Source organism: Scleropages formosus, chromosome 21, assembly GCF_900964775.1.
Source record: "Scleropages formosus chromosome 21, fSclFor1.1, whole genome shotgun sequence".
NCBI classification, from domain to species: domain Eukaryota; kingdom Metazoa; phylum Chordata; class Actinopteri; order Osteoglossiformes; family Osteoglossidae; genus Scleropages; species Scleropages formosus.
The window spans coordinates 10550137-10576340 of NC_041826.1; the positions used below are offsets into that span (position 1 = coordinate 10550137).

The window sequence follows — 26204 nt, forward strand, 5'->3', positions numbered from 1 at the left end:
GACTCAAACCCCAGACCCACCGGAAAGTAGGACCGTGGTCCAACCCACTGCGCCACCGCACCCCCTAATGTGAAAATCAACCGTAATAAAGGTAAAAAGTCCTGCATTATAATCGTAGCTCAGTATTTAGAGGCTGTTATTACATTTATTCAAAACGCGTCACCTTGCTTACAATTGCACCGCAACGTTCAGCCGGATAATGAAGTTGTGTACCACACTGAACAGCGTAAAAACAAGTCCCTTCCTTAAGGAATTGAGAAAACGTAAACTTCAGGTAAAAAGTCTGTGTCCATCCTACTTCTTGTCCTATTTCTTTGTTAGCAGCATAAAAATATTTAGGAGGTAGGCGCTGCGGCCTGGAAGTGCACCCATGAGGCTGATATTCCTGCCATTGTTTCGAATCCACAATGTCAACAGACAGAATTACCACCGACTTCCCTGTTTCAAACCTTATCACGTTTCCATTGCAAGTAGCCCTATCGGTGTGAACAGAGCCCTGTTCTGTGGATCCTCGAGCGACTGCAGGCTGTCATGTCTATGGCCCTGAAGTCGTCTTACTTGTGGTTGCAGAGATTTGCATATGTCTGTCGAGGTTTTACATGGCGACATAGTTCCTGTGCCTGACTGGTCAACACTGTAGGCTATTACAGTAAATGGCAAAAAGCCTAGAAATCATGATTTGCTTTATTAGATTGTTGGGTAAGCAAATACCACAATTGGTAATTTTGAGCATTACTAGTTTTCAGTGAACTGCCAGCGAAATACAATGACATATCCTCCTCAGTGAGCTCACAGCCCCTTATTTTATGTTCCTGTGTATTGTATGAAAGTTTCAAAAGTTTTAATACACCTGCTTGAAACCAGACTGGCTTGGGCCAGAAAACAGAAATTTAACAACTGAAGAGTGGAAGTCAGTATTACAGATGAATGAGTTGAAATATGAAATATTCAAGTCCAACCCGTGAGTATTTGGAAGACTCGAAGAAGGTGAGTGAATGAGTTGTGTCTGTGTGATGGTGGTGGCAGTGTCATGAAATGGTGTGCTTTTCTGGTCACAGAATTGGCGATCTTTAGCAAGTTCATGGCAATCTCAACCAGCATGACCACCACAGCATTCTTCGGATGCATGTCGCTTCAGGATTACGACTAGTTGGGCAGTCCTTCATTCTTCCGGAAGATACCGACCCAGAACACAAGTTCAAGATACGCAAGAAGTATCAAGAGAATATGGAATGCGAAGGACAACTAAAAAACTGAACTGGATGTAAAGTGTTCTCCAAAAACTAGTTTCCAACAATTGAACCCACATTTTTGACTGATGGTGTATAGCAGGATAAAACATGCTTGCTGAGATGTGCTCACATTGTTATCTTTGTACCTTTGTAGCCTGTATATTTAAGGATGGATTTGAGGATGTTCCCCTAGACTGAGCTGTGTGTTTGAGGGAACACCTGTACATAAACTTGCATGTCTGAGCACTGTGGAGACTCAATTGCATTACTGCCCCCCTCGTTTACTGCACCGTACCTGCAAAATCCAACAAGAACATCACAGGTGTTTCTTTCTGAGACACTTCAAAGGGTTTCCGTGAACTCAGCAAGCGAACATTAACGCTGAGCAGAAAGCTACCGAAGAATCACGTCCCTTCAAAATAACAGTAAAGGCAGTAAAGCCTCACTAAGCGCCAAATTAGTCTGGTAAACAGGTAATCAAAACGCCAGCGGTGCCACATGAGAGAATTAGCTTTAGTCTGTCCTGTATGCCGTGTCGCTGGCTGCTTCCCAGTGCGCCAGCCCTCCCGCTGTGATGTTTTAGGTGTGTGTTTCTCTCCGGTGTCCTACAGGTGACCAGAATCCCATTTTTATTGTATAAATGCATTGTTATTTCTCTGGCCTCATTTGGAAATGTAGGTCAGAGCGGACGAGGTGCCATCGCGAGGGAGTGCTTTTTCATCCTCGCTGCCCTCAAGCGAGGTGTGTGACTCCTCTCATTTTTTTTCATCAATCTGTCCTGTTGGTTATTGATGGTCTGGACCTCCAGACCAATTTCTGTGTTTTTTATTTTCATAGTCCAAGGTTTTCAAACCCCAGTCCTTCAGATGTGTGATTGTGTCCACGAGTTGTTTTCCCATCTGGTCTCGGTAATGGACTGGGCTTCGCCGGGCAGCTCCGAAATACTCATTTTAACGTCCTGTAAATTAAGCCACAGGGTCACACAAGGACACTGTTAATTGAAGCTGTATTATGCCAAGTTGACCTGATGTAGGTCACGTTTACCTGGCACGAAAAAAACAGCACGTAATTCTTCAGCTGCTTACAGTGGGACGGTAGAAGGTCTGAAGTTTACAAAGATCACATCCAATTATTTAAGGAGCACACTTAACCCAAATTGCTTCTTTACAAATATCGGCCTTCAGGACCGGGCAAAGCGTACGGATCGCAAGTTATGTAAGTCACTTTAGATAAGAGCTTCGACCAAACAACTATATCAGGTTTTTTTTTTTTCGCTCTGTCCCCCTTTCACCTGTTATTATTTTGTTTCTGAGGAAACACGTGTTTTTTCCCCAGCCACCTTTCTCAACAAACATGTCCTTAAACAACATTCCATGCTGCCCTCCAGGGTAAATTGACATTTTCAGCTTGGATTCAAGAAATAATTTATTTCACCGCTGTGGCTGTGGAAAATGTTCAAGGCATTGAATGCGATGAAGGCATTGGCAAACCACTTCCGTTCCTCCCTTGCCTCGAAAAGCACTCGACTGCTCGCTGTGAGTCGGGACGGATTCAATGGCACATACGTACGCGCATACGTTGCGTGTGAATTGGACAAATGAGCTTGATGGGGAGGGTTGGACGGAAGGAGGCAGAAGAACAGCCCCGGAGGAACGGCCCGCCTTCCGCCGGACCAGCACGTCTTGATCCCGAGCCCCGCCGAGCCCTACCGCGAATGACAATGTTTCTACCCGTTAATTAAACCAACCCGACTGAGGAGTCTGCTGAGCAAACAGCACGATTGACATCACGTCGCTGGGAACGTGACGGTCGGGGACGAGGAGCCCGGATTTCAATGGCGTTCGGTGGAATTTATACTGAGGAAAACTGGGCGCGGTGAACGTATTACAAAAGGTGCATTTGTACCAATGAAATTCAGTTCCGTTTTTATTTAATCATTTGTCAAAATGAAGCAGAAAAACAGTGGACTGTTATTGTGCATAATGCTACGCTAAGTGCTCTAAGGGAACGTAAGGGGAAGGTCGGCCCGACAAAAGCTGAGCAGAACGAAACCGGGCTCAAATGAAGAACGGGTGAAGCTCGACGATGCAGGACAGCCTGCGACTGATGGAGCACTTATTTACAGTAAAAACCGTTTGGCATCGAAGACACTGTGTTTTTTTGCATATTTTTGCTACGGACTCGCTGACTCATCGTTTTTACCGTTAGGAGCGTTCTGTGGCTAATAAAAATGGCAGCGAATCCTCACCAGGGCGGTTAGTTTGACACGATCTGAATCATACGGTTCCTTCTGCAAACTCACTATCGAAATTTAGAGCGTGCATTAAAAGCTCTGTGGAAGTAAAACCCAGCGTGCGCGTGGGGTCTTCAGGTCCAGAACTGCGATGTGCTGCTCCGGGCTGAATAGGAGCAGCCGAGCGAAAGGCTGAAGGTGCCAATACCACGGTGAGCGTAGAGAGGTCTTCGATCCGTCTGCACGGCAAAGCAAAAGCAGCAGCCAACCCCAGAAATGCTTTGGTTTAGCGAAGAAGACCTTCTTAGGTCATCTGTCTCTCCGCCGTGTGTAAAACGCGGACAGCGCGGGCTGCATGTGGCGCGCACTTCATAATTAGATTATGTTTTTATACTCATGGATTTAGTCTTAAGCAGTTCATAATCTTAATCCCTCTTTGGTTTTCACTCCAACACCCATTAGGTCAGAGATCAGGTGGTTTATCCACTCTGCGGTCGTGACTCTTCCCGTTAAACGTATCGCTACCCGTTGCGGAAGCCGTCGCGGTTGTTCCGGTGGTGAACGTGGGATCTGCTGCTGAATCTCTTTATCATCCTTTATATTAATTCGTACCAGTTAATCGGGTTCCGGGACGCCTGCTCATCACAATGGGGGGAGATGTTCTCGTCTCCATCCCAGCGGAGGCACTAAACCGCTCCTTCGGCGGTAAACATGTCAACACGATTTTGGATGTGATGAAACACAGCGATGGAATAAACAATAAGTTAATAAAGGAACCATTCCAGACCCAAACTGTATTAGATGTCGTAATTGGATTTAAAGCCTGTTATTGGAAAATATAATGATATATGGTGAATAAAATGAGGGCCAATTGCCTCATGTTTTTCATTACACTGAGCTGGAAGGCGGAGAGACCAGCGGCGCTGCAGTCTGGCTGCACCCACCGAGCAGAAACCCCAATCGGGGCCCAAAAAAGCCCAAATCAGACATTTTCGGCTGATTTAGTGCCTCATAAATCAGCATCGCAGAGCAGTAACGTCACTTTTTCTCCCCCATTTGAAGCCTCTCTTTATTAAGAAGTGGTTCATTTAAGATGACATTCCATTCCAGGGATAATCCCCTTTGCACGGCCTACTTCTCGTTGGTGCCATCGCAGCCGCCGCCGCCGTGTGACACACACTCTTGCGTAAAGCAGTGTGCCTTTCGTACTTCGTCCAGCACGCTACGCGCACTACCTGGAAGTTCACATTCTTCTGACTGACATCAAAGCATCCCTCCTTCACCAGGCGCCGCGGGGGGCTGTCGGCAAATGTTTGCCTGGCGGGGGTCCCCGGAGAAGAGCCCCCATCTGAGGTGGGCAACCGCTGACTCATCTTCCCCCCCCCCCGGACCATGGAGACACGCGGCGCGGCGGCGCTCGTCCTGATGGGAAGATCGGGCTCTCGGCAGAAACATCTGACCATTGTTTGGGGCAGGAAATGGGAGGACCTGTTTTAGGATGGGAGTGGGGGGTGGGTGGGCAGCCGTGGGCCTCAGGGAGAGCTCGGGCTTCTGTTGAGCCCCCGACCCCCCCTACCCCCCACCCAACTGCGACTGCTGCCCAACCCGGCCACCCGCTCTCAGCGCCGCTCCTGCGGATGACTGACGTACTTCCGGGTGGGGAGGTTGAGGTTTAGCGAAGGGATGTCGGGGAGGTCGGGGGTCGTCGGCTTCATCGGCTTCATGGCTGAGGCTGCGTAATGGATCGTAGATCCTCACGGATGCACCGCTCCTCAGGAAACGTACGCCGGCCCATCGTGTGATTCCGCAGGCGCAGAACAGGGTGGGCCGTCACGAACGCGCTCGTCTCTGTGCCCACTTTTATTAAATTTATGCTTCAAATGGCATTTTACCCCGAGTGCCGCAGTAACAAGTTGTGCCAGATGTAAAACTCCGAGCTTGTAACTCAGTTCATGTAATGGTGCCAAACAAATAATTTAATACTGCAATAATATATTATTTGTATTCTCCACAGTGCTTCTATATAGTGCCTCAATTTGTGGGGCACATAACCATTATGGCAGAGCGTGATAATTATGACTTTTATTACAATAATAATTATACCATTTTATACATGTGCCACCTCTGATCAACTATAATTGGAGTATAAGTAATAACTAAAACTAATTTAGTTGCTGGAACAAATTCAGTGGAGTATATTTAAAAACAAAGAACAGGAGGCAGCGGGTGCGAGCTGCGCCCAATGATGATTTCAGTCACGTCTCTGCTGAGGCTTTAAGGAGCCGTTGGAGAAGCGGCAGATCACAATCTCGACGTGTTAAGCTGTTCTCTGATAGTGTGGGCCGTCGTTACGTGTCTCCGCGCTCGAGTCGCGTGTATTCTTGTGCTCCCATGTTAAGACTGTGTTTGCGGTTGTGATATGGCAGCGCTGAAGAAGTGTGTGCTTTTGTCTGTCGTCCTTTCGTTGTCGCCTCGTCATCTTATAGTGTTGGATAATCTGCTTTACACCGGTTTACCCAGTTATACACGTGGTAAAGTATCTTGATCAAGGGCACTGTGGCAGGAGGTGGGATTTGAACCTCGGTTGCTCTGATTGTATGGCAATCGCTCCGGTGGGTGGAGAGAAGAAATAACTGACACTTCAGGGTGAAAACCTGCGTATTGTCGCATGCTGCTGTAACACTAGTGTGATGTGTAGTTGCTGTGCACAGTTGCTGTGGGCTGCGCTCCGTCTTCTACCGTCATATTGCACCTTTACCGAGCCGTGATGGCCGAGGGGCCTGTGCTGTGTTGCAAACTCACCAGCTCAGAGCGTCCTGTTTGGCCTCAGCTGCACACCCGACGCACTGCTCGCACACCTGGAGGTCTTGCTTTAAAGAGGCCCTCGATCTCATTTCTCTATTGACGGAAGATCGCAGCCCCCCCCCCCCTCCCCCCGGCCCCCGACTCCTCCAGCTGGAACAACAACAAAAAATCAATCATTTTCAAGTCTTCATCTGTTTTTTTTCCCCTTCTCCTTTTTTCTCCTGCCCATTCATGAAACATGTTTTGGATGCTGGGGGGGGTTATTTGTGTTGGCAGGCCCCCTCCTGCAGTTACCCTGCCGGCTGGCGTTCTGGCGTTCCCTCTCTTACGCGATAAATTATTTTGCTTTCTCACTTTATTATTTCAATTCTGGATTCCCAGCATCGAGTTAAAACCCGCAGACCATCCTATTCCCAACAATCACCATGGCAACATCACAGTTTCATGTTAATTCCCCCAAAATGATTTTAATTCCCAATTAAAATTCAATCACACTAGGAGACAGATTAAGGAGGACCACAGCTGTGTACAACAGCGTAACCCTGGTAACCATTCATGACTTCTTAAAAAAGAAACACCACTAACATCAATAAATATAATACAGTAATTACAAGAATGCCGTAATTATGCATACATTCAGCAATTATAATTCAATTCAAATAATTCGCCATGATCCTTATTACCCAGATATTGTAAAGCTGTGGGATATCATGCAAATATAAATAATGTATTACATTTAATTCAGTTTTGGAGGGTTGCTTCAAACGCTAGTTGCATATTGCTTTCGTTTTCGCGCAAGATGCTGAAGTGAACCGAATGTCACAGCCTCGGCTGACTGATTAATCAGGCGAGTTTATTGATGGATCGGCGTGCCCAGCTACGTACGCGCTGTCATCGAGCACCTCGCAAACAGTGACCCCGGATCCCAAAACACAGCTAATATCCATCTGTGGACGGAGGAGGTGGCAGCTCGCGCCAAATCCATGTGTGCAGCCAGACGGATGGCGAGCTCGAGACTTGAGACCTTCGTCTGGGCAGCGGATGTTTTAAAAAAAAAAAAAAACACACTGCGGGGCCTTTGCTGGCGGATGGTATTCGGGTGCCAGCAGAAACACCCACTGCTGTACTGTACCTTCCTACTCTTTAATGGAGGCCAGAACATGTGAGTCACTTTGGATAAACGTGTCAGCCGGAGGGGGATAATTGCCTTCAGCACCAAAACACGGACGGAAATGAATGCACTTGAGCTTTTCTCGTCTGAACGCTCTAATTTTGCCCCAGCGACACCGCGGGCCTGATGACACGCTTTCAGAGTGTGACAGGGCTTAGCCTGGGTTAAGGAGAGCGGCTTTCGCCGAGCCCACTGGGCTACAGAACCTTTTTTAGCAGCGCCATCATCCCTCCCCCTCAGCAAGCGCCCGGGAGCGAAACTTGCAGCTTCACACCTCCTTCTGTGCCTCTCTCTGTCTTCCTCTGTCTCTCCATCACCCTCTTTATGTCTCTTCACACCTCCTCCCTGCCAGTCTCCCCGGCTTCTTCACGGACGCTCTATTTCCGTTGTATCTCGCCGAAACCCACTCCCTGGTTCTCCCCAGTCCTCCCCCAGCCCGCTCCCGATGGATTCCCTGCACATCTGTGGCGGCGATGGCCGGGAAAAGCTCGCGGGCCCCGTTTCGCACCGTGGGCCGAGAGCGGCGCTCTGCAAACGTTCCCGTGCGGTTCTGGTGGGGCTTCCTAACGTGCTGAGTACAGCGCTCGGGGAGCAATGCGGACATGAAACAGGACAGATCCCTGCTCCTGCGACCACGAAACTGGTCATTTGTACACAGGCCCCAGTTTACACAAACACCAAACGGCATCAGTTACAGGAAACCACTTTTCACAGACGTCCTGAACTGACCTCCAGAACCGCCGGGGTAAAGGAGCACAGGTGGTCCTGCGGCCGTTGCTGTCTATTTTCAGGACTGATCTGGGCCGCGCAGTGAAGTGCCCCCTCCTGTTCCTTTTGTCTGACCTGAAACGAGAGACACGATACATCACAAGACACATGAAAAGGAGTGTGATCTGCAGGACTCGGCAGCAGTGCTGCTCACGCAGCCCTATTTGGGACAGACTGGCAAATGCAGATGTCCGTTGAGCCATCGCTTATGTAATCCCAGCTGCTATGAGCACAGGCTGCCTTTTCTTTTGTTCTGCTGCTATTTTATTGCCCGCATTAGTGTCATTTACACACACACACACACACACTGTCTGAAACCACTTATCCTGAGTGGGGTTGCAGCGAACCAGGGCCTAACCCAGCAACACAGGGCATAAGGCCGGAGGGGGAGGGAACACACCCAGGATGGGACGCCAGTCCGTCGCAAGGCACCCCAAGGGGGACTCGAACCCCAGACCCACCGGAGAGCAGGACCCCGTCAAACCCACTGCACCACCACACCCTCCTTAGTGTTATTTAAAAATTCTGATATCTCTTATCACCAGGGATTTGTTTTTGCAGTGGCATCGCATGGCTAACGCTAACTGCAGAAACAGAATCATTGCTGATGACCTTGCGACCCTTGAATGAAACCTCACTATCATTACGCCCATAATACATGCTCACTTCACAATGCCAACTGCTTCATATGACTTTGGATTTAAATGTTTGTGCGGCATTCACTGAACAGAGTGTTTCTGTAGCATTAGCGTTAGCATTAGCGTTAGCGCCACTGGGTAGCAGAAGCATTCATTGGGGCTGCTCTTCACTCTCGGGGAAGTCAGTCTGACAGCAGTTAGCAGCGTTTCTTTTAACGGCCAGCCGAAGAGTTTCCGATTCCTTGTCTGCGTACGCTTCGATCGCACACCTAACAGATAAGAGGCGTGAGGCGGTTTAGCCGTCGCTGCGTCCCCACGAATGCAGCGTGGCGCGTGTGGGAATCCCATGTGCGCTTCACACCACTGCCCTCCCTGCGTCCTCCCGGGCCTCGCCACGCATTTCAATCCGCGCTCAAATGGGTGCCGTGATTTCGGTCACCTTGTCATGGACTGAAAAAAACAGCACGGTGACTACGACGCCGGATGCGCTAACACCCACAAGCGCTACCTGGCTGTCAGGTGTGAATTTAAGTGTTCGCGATAAAGCGACTCAGCCAGTAGCACTGAGATTCTCAGACAGGAGCGACGCCATTCTCGCCCTGACACAAGGGCCCTTGGCCACTGTTGCATGCTGCTGCGTTGCTTCTATTTTGGGAAAGGCTCACGGTTAATAAAATATGCTACTTAGATTTAATTTTCATTAATTCCTCTCCATAGACTATTGCCTCATTACTCGCTCACATCATTTAATTGCAGCGTTTACAGCATAATGGGTAGCCACCCAGAGACACTGAGTATATTTGCATAATAAAATAGTCCAACAAAGGACAGAAATCAATGCATTGATGCATCAGTAATGTAAGGACAGTGGGCTAGAAGACACCATGTGTTACTGATGGCAGGCCCACTCCCCACGTGTGCACTGCGCTCGTTCATTCTCACCGTCCGCTCCACTCCCTGCTGAGTAAACTTAATGTACAAACAGGAGGCCAGACTGGAAGTCTCCAGTCAAGAGGCAAATTATCCGAAAGAATTCGCCCATATCTGGCCTGTGTGATAAAGACACTTAAAGCACACAGCAGAACAGCACAGCGTATCAGTAGGAATAGGGTATTAGAAGGATATCAGGATAACGGACAGTGGGAACGTACAATAGGCGTAGGAGTACGCGGAAAAGAAACACCTTTGGGATATCATTCATTATTAAAAGGTGCTGAAGTTTAGAATATTATTGGTTTGCTTGAGAATGTCAAACAGTTGTCCGTGTGAACCTCGGGTAGTCATCCATTCGAGCAGCAACCCGGATGCAACGTGTTCGAAGGCGGGAAAGAGGCGTCCTCAAGGGACTGCCATGTGCGCCTTTCAAATTACTGCCAAGTAATTGCTTTCCTCAACTCCTTCTTATATACTGTGGATTATGGATTTAGCCAATCAGATATCCTTCCTTATTTATGTAAATTACTTGCGATCGTAAATGAAACAGCACAGTTGTAGAACACATTCTGCAATTAGCAAAAACGATTTATACATCAGTCTCTAGGAATAGAATAACAAGTCCTGTTTAATTTGAGCAAAAGGCCAGGAGTATTCACACGTGACAATAAAGTCTTCCATAGCACTGATGGTGCCTTAGAAGTCGGTCCTCGAAGTGCCCTTAAATCAGCTATAAAATATGTGATTAAATAAATTCCAAGTGATGTAAAATACAGCACTATATAATTTCATCATCTTGAAATCCAACAATGACGCTCTGGAGGAAGAATCTGTTCTAAGAAGGTGATTTGAATTCAAGGCCTACATTAATAGATGATCCATTATCACACGTCTGCCACTCATCCTGCATGAATAATCAATGTGTTCTTGGCCAGTTGACCAGTAAGCTCCATATAACGTTAGGTAAGGATGAACATTGATTTCCAATATCTGAAATTATTTCCAATATTCTGATTATATATAGCAGAAGCAACGGTAGTTCCGTGCCAAATGGCCAATTTTTTTGTATTCGTGTTCCACAGCCCCTGTTGTGGAATTGCGTAGGCAAGTTGAATGGCTGTCAACTGTCTGAACTAATACTACTGTGGCTGCTGCCGGAGATGCCTACAGGAAAGCGAGCGAATGGATTTAATGTAATGAACGCCGGCTGTCTGATTAATCAATAACTAAATGTCAGTGGTGCTGCGTTTGTTTTTTTTCTTCTTTTTTAAACGGAAGGACAGGGGAGTGGATTTCTCTGAGGAAACGAACCCAAATCAATTACAGGCCTCAGTCAGGGCCGAATCATGAGCGCATGGAGAAAGAACGGAAAGGGAAGGCTGCTGCGTCGGTCCACCAAGATTAATTTCACAGCCTTTCTTTTCGTTTTCTTTCCTGCAGCAAATCATCCATCGTTGTATTGGAGTTAGTTTAAATCAGAATAAATCCCTTTTGTGGTTTCCACGCCTGTTGGTGGAGGATGGTGTTTTGTTTCCGCTGTTACTTAATAATCATCTGCTCTTAAAAGTGGATTTTCCATTATTCAGCAGCTCGTAGCATATGAGAATTTTTATTTATTTATCTTAAAAAAACCTTCAGCCTAGAGTACATCTGGCAGCAGGCTCCATATAATCCTGCTCACAATGGAGATTTTGTGTACCTTACTCATTTAGAATAGACGATTTTTACTGTACTCGGTGGTTAGTGTATTAACACTTCCATTCCTCCCTTGCTGCGGAAACCACGTGAGACGAATTAAACTCGATTCGATAGCGCTTCCATCCACCTAGTGTACTGACAATACCCTCAAAAACGTGTGCATGCACTTTTCAATATGGAAAGGAAACATAATTTGTGAGTAAAGCGCAAACCAATCTTTCCAGGTTGTAGCTATGACCCTACAGAATTGTTTGTTCTTAAGAAATTCCCTGGATCATAAAAACAGTTAAAAAGCTGCATGGGTTTCTATGACCCATTTGTGAGTGGTTCTGCAAGTGACCTATCACACGTGGGTAAATCATATCATGATAACAGGTTGAATGTAAGCAATAACAGCCCATCATGCACTCTGTCCCCGATTAACCAAACACAAGTTTTAACCCAGCACATTTTGAGTCCAACTCAATAATGCAGATTAAAGGAGACACTGGTTACTTTGGCTAATCTTAACGCATTCAACAAGTAATCATGAGAGACATGAGCAGAATCCACGGAAATGAGTCATTTACAGTTGCCATTAAAGTCATTTCAAAGTTGTGGGATAAATACCAGAACCACAAATGCACATATTTTCCCTGCGAAATGGATGAGTGTGTTATAAAAACCATTACATCCTAAAGTGGGTGGGGGGTACCAATTCCCACTGTGTACCTCGCTAATGGAGTGCGCTGGAGTAACAGTGGGCACAGACTGATTTAGCGACCCTGACCCCTCGCTAAGTGACCAGGGTCTTTTAGCAGTGCCATAGGGAGTTTCTCCTGAGCTTCAATCTTGTTGACACTGTCAGAGACATTTCCACGAGTTCGACCGCTTGTCCCCAAGCTGTTGCTCTACTTACTTGAGCCAGCTTGAGAACAACTGCACAATGACGATTAAAGATGAACGGTGAAGATTATGCGTTTACAGTGGAAGGAATGTTCAATGAAATGTTCAAGGCATAGGGTGGGCCCTTCTGATGTCATATATCTAACTGCTTCAATAAATTGGCCACAAAAATGTGTAAATGCCACAACTGAAATAAATGTGAGTGTTTTTGTAAGAGTTTCACATATACGGATCATGTCTGGGTGTATCTGGATTGTCCCACTTAATGCGTATATTTTTTTAAAGCAGCAAATGAAAAATCGTCCTAGTCGTGGATTCAAAGAATAAATGAGCGGCCGCAGGCCTTTACGAATATTGAATTGTAACAATAAAGAAAACGTGTATGAAGTTTGGATGGAAGTGCGTCACTCGGGTTATTTGGCAAGCGAATTAAAATAAAAAGTGTTTGAATAAATCAGCGCCCATGCGACGCTGGCCGAGTCCACGTGCCCGAAGCCTCGCTCGCCCCGCGACGCTCGTTCACTTTAAACGGATTGACAGCCGAAGTAGCCAATGGCGAGCCGGAGCGGCGCAACCCGGGGGTGGGGTTTTACATGGTGCCCGCCTCCTGACGCAGGTTGGATTCGAGCTGCTGGTCGACTGTGTGCACGAGAGCGCGCGGCACTAAGAGTGTGGCTCTAGTGGAGTGGCGGATTTTCTCTTGAGTTTTTCCATCGCTTTCTTTGTTTTTGTTATTATTTCTTTTTTTAAATTAAATTTTCATTGCCGTGTTCATGTATTCATTCTGTGTGCGATTTCTGGATGTCTTCTGGGCGCCGACCTTCTTCTCGTCCGAAGCAGTCCAAGGGGAAAAGACCAGAAGAAAAGAATGTAGAAATTGAGCGTTTTTTCTGAGGCGCCGAGGTGAAGTACAAAGGAGAGTGGAGCTCTGAGGCGAAGCGACACCCAAGTGACACCGCGGCCGGATTTGCAGCGCCACCGACACCCACACAGACTCCGACACACACAGAGCCCGTGTTCTGCGTGTTCTGCCGCGCTCCTCCACACCTGAGCCCCGGCGACGTCGGTCGGTTGTCTCTGCTGCTGCTGCGCTGGAGGGTTAAGCCCGGCGGAGACACTGCTGCTGGCCGCGATCTCTTCTTCTCACGACAAGTTTAGAGACTTGGGGGGGAAAGTGGGGGACAAAGAGGGGCCCTGGAGGGACCCAGCCGGCAGCGCGGGCCGTGGCGTGGAGCAGCGAGCGACACGATCCTGCCCGTCCGTCGCCCTCGTCTCCATCAGACTGAGCTGCATCCTCTCTTCACCTTCGTCACTTGGCTTTCTTGCGAACGCGCCGTGCAAACCCGCGAGCCGCGCTTCTCCTCTGCGCGGTAAACAACACTGACACACAGCACCGGTGGTCCGGGTCCGTCGCGGCTTCGGTCCGTCGCGGCTGTCCGAGGCGAGGTTGACATCCGCCGGCACTGTAACTGTTCGACCTTTTCGGCCGCTGCGTTTTTTTTTTGTCTTTGCGCTGCATCAATTTAAATATATATTTTTTTCATTTATATTTATATTAGTGGCTTGAAGTGTGCTCTGGTGCTCGCATCCCCTGTGCGCCGACACCGACGTCTGACTGAGGGGGGGACGGGCTGCATGGCCGCGCGATCGGCACCGTGTGTCACACGCGTGTAGGGTCCCCGTGGACGAGCATCGGTCCCCGATACAGTTTGCATACACAAGGGTGTTTGTGTGTGTGTGTGTTATGTACGGTGCGTACAGGCTCGCGCCGGCAGCCATGCAGCTCGCGCGCTCGAACCGGCAGCAGAAGACGGCGCGAGCGCTCTGGATCCTTCTCCTCCACTTGGTCCAGCTCTGCGCTGCAGAAGAAGGTAAATTCATTATTATTGTTGTTGCTGTTGTTGTTGTTATGTTATGTAATACTCAGTTCGGGTGAAGCTATTGTTGAAGACTTATCATGTTTTTTGAATAATCAGTTTCACGAAGTTCAGTCATTTATGTTTTTTATTCATATTGTTGCACGTTTCGTTTGTACTGTTGCGTTATGTTTCTGTTTGCAGTTCAAATGGTCATATTCATAAACAACCAGCACAATAAGAATTAGAAATGGGTTAGGGTTTAATAATTTCTTTAAAAATCGCCGCGTGATTTAGGTCCCAAGTGTGTGAAATGATGAATGTGAACTGTTACCAGTCGTGAACAGGACCGCGTTCGGTTTTCTGCATTGAACGTATCTTATTATGTTGCATTTTCCTGCACGTGATTTTTTCATTTCGGGTGAGAAGTGACCGTCTGGCGTGTCATTTGCTTGGCGTTTTTGGTTGTTTAATGACACTTAATTTGTCACTTGGGCCGCGTGGCATCTATGTACATAATCATAATGTAGAATGAAGAGTCAAGAGATACTGCAAACTCCACCATGGTACGGTGAGGAAGTCTGGTACAAATTATGATCCCCCGTGACAGTTACAGCTCAGTTTTCACCAACTTTTGTTTTGTTTAATTCTGTGTTTCTGTCTGGGGACAATATGCAGCTGTTTCACATGATATTTAATTATACTCTCTACTCTTACATATATATCTGCTGATCAGTAGTTTGTCACAGATTTGTTTGTCTTTTTTTGTAGTAGTATGTAAAAAAAAAATGCAACATTTATTTACCAGGGGGTTTATTACACCATATATGTTTGGCATTTTCCAAATTTTTCTATGCTATAATAATAATAATAATAATAATAACAACAACAACAACAACTTTAATGTACTGACTTCCTTGGTTGAGCAAAGGTTCAATCTGTACGCACATGTTGGCCTCTCCCATTCCGCTCATTTATTTCCAGGTATGTGGCCTAGATTTCACAAAATCATTTCTCCCACTGGCATCAAAGGGCTTTTGATGGCAGAATTTACACATTACTTTTTAGCAAAAAAAAGTTAAAAATTAAGTTGAAGAATTCTAAATACTTTTGTTTTGCAGACTTTTCTTAAGTAATCCATTACCATCAGTATGCTTAAAAATAACTATAAAAAAACAGATCAGTGAAATAGTCTAAATGTACGTGGCAATTTTAGCATAATAACACAATCCAAACATTGTCTAAATTAATAGATTCTTTTAACTTCTTTAATTTACAGCACCTAAATTACATTGCTACCCATTCTAAATGCTATAGAGTTAAATTAGTCTTAAACTCATTCACCTACTATTCACCATTCACCTACTTATTTTACGCACCATTACTGCTTTTCATATACTGTTGCGTAAAATATATTGGATCTTATTAATGAGGCGTTTTGGTTGCTGTATGGGTGTTGATGTTCGCCTTCACTTCTGAGCTGCTGTAAAACTGTTTTATCGGCTATTAATGTCAGCCTGCACTGAGATTGTGGGTGAACTATTAAGAAAGCCACTATGTTTTGTTTTCTCAGGGTAGGAGTTGTTCCAACACAGTTTTCTGTTATGTTGCTTGATGCCCAAAGATAAAAGTTTTTCCACAAAGTGAGGATGCTGTTATTGATGACAGTAGATTCAAACCAACTCTGACAGTTCAAATCACAACATTTGATTCCCAAGAAGAGACAGTGCAGTCTCAAGCATAGAACTTGGAGCCGTTTCGTCACACAGTTGCTGTGTCTCGACTTCATTCCATATCAAGACACCGTTGCAAATTTTAAGAAATCTTTTCTTGGCGAAATAAAATTGCCGTAGAAGTTAGGATTTTGACAGAACAGAGCCTTTAAATGAGAAAAAAAGAACATCTAACATGATGAATTCATATGAGTCTAGTTATCAGTCAGAAAAAAACCCTCCTATCTTTAGACTGCCTCTAGTTATCTTCAGACAAAAAAAGTCCCACTGTCTCCAGTTTTTTTGATCCAGTACATTTAAGAAACATTTACAGTTTTGGATAAATGTACTCGGCTCCACATGTCACTCTTCCAGCCTGCAGTCTCTTCCTTTCGTTGAATCTTAGGTTATATTGCCATAAACAGAAACGGCAGATTCATTTATGACAATGCCAGTTGTTTATTTATGCAGTGGAGACTAGTGAACAAGCGTGACTGGTTTGTCAATATACGTGTTGCAGTCCAGGACCTCCCCATGCCCCCCGAGCAGTCGTGCAGCAGTGGTCAGCGTGGGCGTGGGCAGAAGGTGACCTCTTTGCTTGGTCAGGCACTTTGTCGCACCCACAAGTGCCAGAGAGAGACAGATCGATTGCGGATTGCACGGATTAGCTCCACGTTTCATGCCGTGATGAGGACACCTGGTCCCCACCGGCCTCAATCAATTAACACGGCCCTGTTTGCAGGCACAGATAATACCCACCACGTCAGCTGCCATGGCACTGGTGTTGCCAGCCGATGGACTTAATGAGATTCCTGTGGTGCAACATTGCGTCACTGCCATGAGGGAAAGCTCTGTGATCTTCAGGCCTGCCTTGTGTTCTTGTTACCACTGTTCAAATATTTATTTGAGTCCTAAATCTGGTTGAATGTGTTCATTTTTACTTTAGTGTTGCAGTTCTTTCTCGTAACCCTAATGTACATTCTGTAATGGTATGTTGCAGAACCCTCGAATGGGTGCTTTACACAGTAGAATAACTTTCCTTAATGTTCTCCTTATGTCTGGGTTGTACACATTCCTTTACCCTGAACTTGGAGAGCACTGTAGCTTGTACTGAACGCCGCTACCATTCTGCAGTCTCCTGAAGCTTGGCTGTGAGTTCACATGGACATTCTGTGACTTTCCTGCCATCATTCACTATACAGACATCGCAAGCAAGTTTTGACATTAGTCAGATTGCTGGACTTCACCTCGGAAAACAAAGCACAAGACTGAGCTCACAATCCAGAGAGAGTACGGATTTTGAGATTTAACAAAAGGCACAGAAAAAAATATATATAAATTATGAAAATGGACATTGCAATGACACCGAATAACTTTTCTTACCTTGCATAAAATAGAAAACTTTAAATATACCTATTTTAACTACTGTCAAAGCCGAATGACTCATGTAGTAGGAATTGCTGTAAACCCCATTGTCCTCCCATTATTTGCTTTGTTAAGCTATACATAATATTGTCTGCATCATTGCAATCCGGTTTGATATACCTCGGAAGCCAGACAAAGGTTAGCCTTGGCCTTACCGCAATTTGAGGCCACAAAAGTTGCTTCAGTGTTCACAAACACAATTCCACTTCTACTAAAAGGACAGTTCTGCCACACCTTTATGTCATTGAGAGACAGCTGCAAATTGAACAGTACTAAGGACAACAGTCATTCATCTAATACAAACACTCATTTCCTGTAGCCTGTTTGGACAAGAAAAAAACGTTTTAGTCACAAACAAATGCAGTAATAATGCACTGATGCAGAATAATGAAAAGCTTTTAATTTGCCTGTTTGATATCTGGAGTGACTTTTTGACCTGTTTATATCAGGAGATTTTGTAGCTGTACAGTGAAGTTGAAAAGCCTGTCTATAAGGTACAACAGCAGTGGTCCTCCTGGGATTTTAGCCTGTACATGAACTGATTCCTTAACCGGACCTCCAGTCCTCTGTTCTGTAAAACTGTATCTTAACACATGGCATTGCTTTGCATATGTCCTAATCCAAGGTGACCTGCATGGAGTACAGAAAGTTGTGGAATGTGAAGGCTTGAGTTCTGAAGCAGTTTGAAAAAAATCATGCCGCTCAAGAGCTCAGTGGGGCTCAGCTCTGAAGATTAGCGCTCGTACCATTACAGGTATTTTTGACTGCATTCTCTTACGCTGATCTGAGGCCATGTTTTTCTGTTATTGGGCCTCTTCTACTTCATTTCTGTAGAATTTCCTTCGTGACAGTTCTCACACAAATTTTTTAAGCATCACCCTAAAGGTGATCTATTGTCTTGTTTGTTAAAAGTTGTTTGAATATCTTGAGTCAGCTCTCTGTGCTGATATGTCTTCCTTTTATTGGTCCCTATGTCACCAAGGGCATACGGGCCTTCTAAGGGCATTCATAAAAATAACTTCAGAAAGTAGTAGAGTGTTTAGAGCTGCTGCTTTGAACCTAAAGGACCCAGGTTAGAATCCCATTTCCTGCTATTGTACCCTTGATCAAGGTACTTTCTCTGAATTGCTCCAGGAAGAATTACCTGTCTATATGAATGAATAACCCATTAGAAGTTGCTTTGGATAAAAGCGTCAGCAAAGTAAATGAACATAAGTTACTGCTTATTAAAAGTAAAAAGTTACTCCTTGTATTTTACCCGCTTTGTATTCATATGACCATGTCAGCTACGATCGCTGTAGTTATGACTCAGACAGAACACTGCAGGAGTCCTCCAGCAGTGATATTTTTCTGTCTAGAGACAAGGATTACAGGTGTGATCTGTCTCATTCTGTGTGCTTTTATTTTTTGAACTGACCTCCAAAATCTTTCTTTTTTTCTGCAATGGAACTAGGCTCTCAGAATTTTTTTTTTTTTTTTTGAATTATGGCCAGCTTTCTTTCCTTTATTCAAAAATTCAGTCAAGGGAAAGGACGTCACATTTCGTAACTAACAATTGCTTTGTCTACAGTTCAGTTGTAAGATGATGTCATTAGGGAATGGATGAAAATGGTATAATAGTTAGACTTAAGTGTCTAAACCTCTGAAATTAAACTTTTTTCAAATCTTGCTGGATGAAGCTCACAAATTTGAAATCCTTCTTGTGGGAAAATGTCAAGAAGAACAAGATCCCATATGAACCACATGGGCATTTAATGAGAAATGTAGTGAATACAATGAAATCCTCCTTTCAGAATCATTCCTTAAATTCTGTTATCCTGAAAAGAAACTTTAAGGCGCTTAGAGCCCTTTTCTTTCCTCTCATTTCCTTCTCCCTCCCTCTCTCCTTTGCCAATTGTTTCACATCCAGAATCCTCTACATCCGAGCGCCATTTTGCTTCTAGATCTTCTCAATGTCCATTTCAAAGGATGGGGAAAGGAGGGGGAAAGAAAGTCAGTGAAGAAGACCAGAAGTATTGGGGGGGAAAGAGTGCGAATGAGTTTCTCCTTTTTCTTTTTGTATGGCCTGCCTGCCTCATCTCTTCGACTCGGTGATGCTGGAGTTGCTGCAGTGTTTGCTCTTGCAGTCTGCTCCCCTGCCGCGGAAATGCGGATCTAGTCCCAGAAATCCCATTAAACGGAACCGATTTTTATATGAAAGGGATTAGCATTTAAAGCGAGCCACCCCCCCTCCCCCCACCAACACCACTCCCCCCCCCCACCCCCCTTGTATCTCCACCGGTCGCTTAATCCCACGATTAGCCTCTTCACTAGTTAAACAGCCATCGAGGGTTGATGGTTGACTGCTTGGAGAAATCTTGCCTTTTCCAGTTATGGTCACTGTGACACTCTGTCCATATAAGTACCGTGTTAATAAGTGGACAAGCACAGCTGTCCTAGACATGCATGAATTAGCCTGTTTCTTCAGCTCCCTGAGTCTTTTTTTAAAAGCAGTTTTCACCAGTGCTTTAATGGTTCACTACAATATTTTTAGACAAAAATCCAATTTTTGATTGTATTTTCTGTTGGACAGAACAGTTTTCCAGAGTTTTATTCAGAATTGGTCAGCCACAAGACTGTTCCCATGAATGTTTTTAAGGAAATTTATTTTAAGATGTAACTTAGTGTTCACATATATTCTTACAGCAAAATTTTTCTTGTGATTTTGTGTATTAGTATACAGTTTGCGCCACAGTCTTGACAAGGATGAGCAGTTAACGAAAGTGCGCGAGTATACAATTCAGCATTGGCTCTATTTTAATCATAGTCGTGTTTTTCATGGAGTCAGTAGTCTGTAGCATGTGCGTCCCACCTTCCTGGTTTAGTTTCTTTTTCTCTAAATGCATTTTAGATGGTTAGTGTGGATAGTTTATTTTTTTCCTTTCATTAATATGTCGGGTTTTCTTAATTTGTGTCTCTCTTAATTTTTTAACTGTTATGTCACTGATCATTTCACGAAGGTGCTGCTTAGAGCTACATAGTTCCTTCTGACTTTAGTTTCATTAAGTGGAAAGACTAGCCCCGCCACCCCAATCCTCTGTCCACCCCCTTTTCTTGAGTCTCGACATCCTGATAGGCAAAACGTGTTAAGAAAAGAAGGCCAGATGCCCCTCCTCTTGCCTCTCAGTACTGTGCAGTGGGAGATGGGGAAGTTAGGGGCGGGTTGAGGTGGGGGTGCAGCTGTGACTCCATGAAAAGGAGAGAGACTTTGGCCATGGATAATGGACAGAAGAGCAAGGAGAAGTAGGAGGAGAGGAGGAGAGAATGACTCCTGGAGGAGGTGTGTGTGTGTGTGTGTGTGTGTGTGTGTGTGTGGGGGGGGGGGGGGTATATAAGAGAGGTCACAACATATAAAAGTTTTGGGAAAAGAAGTGATCAATCTGGATTAATGATAAACTTAATTTTGCTGTGACTCATGTAGCCGTAGCTGTGTTGTGCTTTATCTGGTTGCACGTGCACGTTCATCTGTGTATCTTGCAGGGTGATGATCAGAAAAATATGTGGCACCTGGCTACAATGGACAGTGATGAAGATGTGGGGGGGGGGGTGCCCATCTGGTGCCTTGCTGAAATGAACCCTCAACAAAATAAACCCAAATGAACCTTTGGGTTTGTAACTGTGCCTGCAACATAGTAATGGAGTGTGGTATTTGTTAACCTACACCCAGCAGGTTATGATCATACGACCGGTACAATCGGTGTTTATTATTAATCCGACTCATATAAAAATTCTGATCCACCCCCACCCCCCACCAAAATGCTGCAAGGCCCAAGAGTCAGACAGATGGATGCCAACCAGTAATAGAATTTAAAATGTCACGAATTAGATGTAATACTGCGAGACCGGCTCAGGGAGTGATGGCTGAGCATCTCAGCTCTTAAATTTCCAGCCTTGTGTTTTTAAGCAATTTATTGCGTAGGAAACCTTTGAGAATAAGGTGGAATGCGGCCTGAAGTTCTCCCAGTTATTTTTATAGTGGCGGCGTAGGGGGACCCCCGACAGCCACTTGTCAAAGCTGCTGTGTGCTCAAGCTGGCTGGAGGGAAATAAAAAGGAGGCGTGCGGATTAAGATGAAAGATGAGACCCGGCGCAGTGAAGCTGTCGGCCGTTGGGTCTCGCTCTCGTGTGGGTATGTTGGCCTCTCATTGTGTTCAGTTGGAATCTGTACTGCTTTCTGTATGCCAGCATCAAGCTGTCCACCTCCCGTTGTAGATTAGTCATACAGGGTTTAGCATGCGCACGCGCGTGTCTGTGTGTGCCTGTGTATTGTGGGGTTGGAATATTTATATTTGCATTCATTCCAGAAGCCTGCAGGTATAAGAATGCAGGTGCAATGCGATTGCAGTTTTGAGCTTTGCACTTCATTGCAACTTGTCTGTGCATCTATATGTGAAATCTTTTGTATACTATGTTTACAGATTTCCGAGGTACGAGATGGTCATGGTTTACCAGGAGGAATGAGGGAGAGTCAGAGATGAGTTGCGACTCATTGCATCGTCTTCAGGTTTTGCTCCGGCATTTGGAGACATGAAGCCAGTTGGGTCTGTGTTTCTGGAGCTGTGGCAGAGAAACCAAGCAAAGACCACATGCTGTGGTGGCGGAGTGGGTGTGGGAGCTGGTGACAGACTGTACAGCAGCGAGTGAACTAGGACAGTGGGATATGGTGCCGTGGGGCTTCCAACTGAGGAGCGGTACCCTTAGGGGTATTCCCAAGGGGATACCACGTAGAGAGAGAGAGAGAGAGAGAGAGCCCTGTCTCTTTACGGCTTTGGCTTCTGAAGTGTGTGCTTTTTTCAAGTAATAAATTGTCATCAGCATCTTTGTGATGTGTGTGTTTGGGGGAAAAAATGGTTTCACTTTTTTTTTAGCCTAACTATCGGTACGCAGGTGCAAATTAGCTAGAGATTACAAAAAGTTTATGTTGAAAATCAGGGGAAAATTGCTGGCATACCAAAGCAAGTGGGTGGTCGTAGAAGGTCCTAAACAGGAACACGAACAGGAAAATGTGTTTACAGTACAAGTGGGCAAGTAGGCGACGTCCTAGCGGTGCAGCGGGACTAATTTAAAACACATTGTATAGAAAGAGTCAAAGGTGTTTAGGCAGCAGATGTCGGCAAGAGTGTGTGTGTACATTAGCAAACAGCTCTATCTTTGTGTATGTGCATTAGTGAATGCTTATCTTTTCTGCTGGTACATTAGCCTGTGCGTATCTCTCTGTCTGCAGTAGGTCTCCACGTTTTCTGCAATCATGTCGGTTTGTTTGCTTTGATATCCCAGACTCCTCTCTGTCCTGTTACTTTCTCCTGCATTCACTGTTAGTTTAGTGCCCTACATAGGCAGTAAAGCAGGATGAGAAAACTTGAAGAGGGGGAAAAAAACAAGATTTTATTTACCTGCACCTATTGTTTCTCAGTGGTGTTCTGCTCTGCTCTTTCTGTAACTTGGGGGAAAAGCAGACTCATTAATTACATGTAATTGTGATTGTCATAAATTTGTATTGTAATCATGGGTAATTGTTGCATTATTTATAAATCATCCATTAAACGCTGAAATTGCAAACTGCAAACCAAAGTTTTCTTGTCTTTGCAGTGAATTTTTCTTTTCCCTTTAATCCACATATATTTCTTTCTGACACAAAACCACTGAAGCCTCATGCATTTTTTTAAATCAAGATAAAAATAATTTAGATGCCAGTGGTCTTTTTTCATTTGAGGTAAAAGAGAAGTTTGGTTTTAGATGACTCTTGTTCTGTGCGGTTGCATTTTTGCTTTTTGTTCCAGATCTAAATGTAATTTTGTAGGCCCAGTAGAATCTTCAACAACGCAATTTGACCTGCGAGAAAAATGTATATGTGTGATCTCAAGTTTTTGGTTTAATTATTTGCTGATTGCTTTTTCGCAGCTCAGCAAAACTCTGAACCAGAAGGGCCTTGAGCCACATCAGTAACACACTTAGGACGTTGCAGTAATTTTCTGTGGTTTTTAGAATCCTCGTAAGATCGGTGCCCCTTCCCACCATGTCTTGCTGGTGTGTGAACAGCATCTTGCTAGCATGTGAAACCGAGTACAGGCGTGTCTGAATCTGTCTACAGGTCTCCAGTATCCGCTTCTGAATATTTGGTTTCTGGAGCATTGAGTCTAAGGTTCTGGAATGTACTTCGGCTCTGCAACGTTATGGTGAGACCAGATTGATTGCTGAAACAAAGGATTGTTGGGGTGTGTTTTGTTCTTCTGGACCGACTTGACTGGTAGTCTGTGGGACGGGGAGTTTGGCTGTGGAGGCTGCATTAAGAGAGACATTTTGAACATATTTTGTGAAGAGATGCTGAAAAGAGGCTTGGGATTTGGGAACAGAAGGGAGGAAAAGTCATCAAATCCATCAGGCTCCTGTGAAGAAGCACATCGTCTGCTTCTCTCCTCAGCTTCATGCTCCAGTGGACCTGCTGAGTGACACATGGCTGTGGGACCCTTTTCTGCCCCCCTCCCCCCCGACCCCTATCCATGCTGAGGGGCCCTCCACCCCTCTCCCATACCCAGTGGGAGAGAGCTTTGGGGCAATAGAGGGGGGCCTCGGATTAGTGTTAATCAGAGCAGCATAATCTCTGAACCTCAGAGGCCAAATGCTTTTCATCCAGAGCAGCTCAGCTCACCTGACAGACACACCTCATCCTTCCCAAAGTTCACACCGACAGCAGGGCTTTTCATCATGACACCGTTGATTCGCTCCAGTATGTTTTTAGCGATGCAACTTTTTGTTTTTTAAAAAAACAAGTTAACGCTGTTATAGCAAAAAGTGTTTGCAAAACACTTTAAGGCTAAATGTCTAGTGAAAAATATGTGCTCCTGTTGTGAATGAAACACACTGCAATATGTTACTGACTGGCTGAGGCAGACACAATTGGAGCAGTTTTTTTTTTTTTTTCCCTTTCCCAGTGTGCATGTGAGGAACCACCCTAGCAGTTGATGGGCTGACCTGTCCAGGTATTGGCAACTTTTGGGTATCCTGCTGTTATATCTGTACCAGCCAGAGGGAGGGGGTGCAACCATTCCCAACTGTCTGGAAGACTCTCCCTTCGCCACACCTCCTCCTTCCCTTACGCTGCCCCCCGTGTCCCTCTCTTCTGCGTTCCTTTGGGTCGAGCCACCCACCCCAGTGCGGAGCGGGTCATGTCTAATTGGTGCTCTGTGTTCCCCCTAATTAAAACACAAGGCTGATTACTGCCCACACTCCGCCTTGACTCAGAGGGCTGTAATTTCCCCATTTAACTCCAGAGCCAGTGAAGCGAGGGCAGGAAAGTGGGGAGGGGGTGGGTGTTGGGATATAAGAAATGATATGCTGGAGTGGAAAGTTAAGACCCTTTCAGTCTGTAATTTTAGAGGAAGGGGAATTCTCTTGAAGGAAGTGAGGAGGTTTACCTTTCAGCTGAGATTAGTGCACTTTTGTCATTAGTGCACTGAGTTTCCCGTGTGCTCGCACTTTTCTACATAAGGTATGTTCTTGTCAGTTCTTTTAATCATGTCCACAGTTGCTTTTTAACAGCTCTATCATTTCAGACGTTGAGAACAAAGTTTTGTTGGCGGTAAAGATCCTCACAGCTTCGTGCTTTAGACCTCCGCATAGTTTCGTAATGGTATGAGGTTTCAGTTAGCTTAGGCTAAAGGTCATTGAAGCCCAAAGGTGCAAGCTGTACTGTGAGACCAACCAGGCCTGGTCTTAGTCCTGCTTTTCTCTTATCAGCCTGTATCATGTCAGCACGGTCAGTTTACCTTGTATTTTGGGCAGGGGGCATGACATGGTATGTATGAGGTAAACCCAGTGCTGCACTCCCTCCTCAGAGAGGGCCTCTGCTCTCAGTCACAGCTCTTTGGCCCAGCGTAGCAAGCCGAGATGACCTCACCCGCAAACAAGGGTAGCTTTTGTTTTCCAGTGCCCCCCCCCCCACTCCCACCATCTCCCAGGTTTGTGACCCTGCAGCCTGTGACAGCTCCTGCCTGTTAGCAAGCTTGGTACTCTGTCCAGACCCCAGCCCCTATGTGAAATGTGGCCCCCAACAGTGGTGTCATGGGAATCCTGGCAGCAGATGTTTCAGTGCCATAACCACCCTTGCCAGCGACCTCCACCTTTATTGCATTTTCTTTTTAATGGTTTCTATTATTTCTGTACGCAATGGTACTTTCAGAATGCACTAAGTGTCAGAAATCACGGGGCAGTACGTTAACAACATTGGTAACATTTAGCAGACATAAGTCTCCAGAGAACAGTTTTTCAGTGTCTCTAAACTTGTGTGTATTTTATACGTTCAGAGCCACTATTAGCTATGGAGTTGGGGCATTTGAATGCTTTCATCCGTGCAGTCGGACATGTCCCAGCCTCTCTGACTTCTTCCACAGCATTGGAATAGCACGGTGTTTTTGCTTAGGTTTCACTTACTCCTGATGTAATAATGTGAAACTTAGGAGCCTTTTAGTTCTGGGATGTGAGAAAAAAAAACACGTGACTGCAGCTGGAGCTGCTCAGAGAAACCCTCCAGCAGGACGCCTGGTGGATCCCTGCAGTTTGTGGAATCAGACTTTGGGAGGACTGCAGTCTGCTGGTCTTGAGTTGATTTTGTAGAAGCACTAAATGTTGAGCTGTTGTCCCTCATTGGCAAATCTCTGCCTGTTTTTATGTGCATCTCTTTGTAGTTTCTCTTACAAGCACATTTGTGGGAGGGTTTATCCCCCTCTTGCTTGTGGGGGGGGGGGGGGGGGGGTGTTTGCCCTGCTTTCTCTTCTCAGCGTGGGCTCTAAGTCCATAGCAACAACTACAG

General features: G+C 45.5%; 1 protein-coding gene across 1 annotated transcript in view; it reads left to right on the forward strand.

The window, feature by feature from the left end:
- Positions 1-12989: 12989 nt before the first annotated feature.
- LOC108920338 (ephrin type-B receptor 4-like) overlaps positions 12990-26204 on the forward strand; it is a 34515-nt gene continuing 21300 nt past the window's right edge. Inside the window, exon 1 of the mRNA XM_018729023.2 lies at positions 12990-14234. Coding sequence (XP_018584539.2) covers positions 14108-14234 — 127 coding nt within the window. The 5' untranslated portion in view covers positions 12990-14107. The remainder of the gene's footprint in view (positions 14235-26204) is intronic.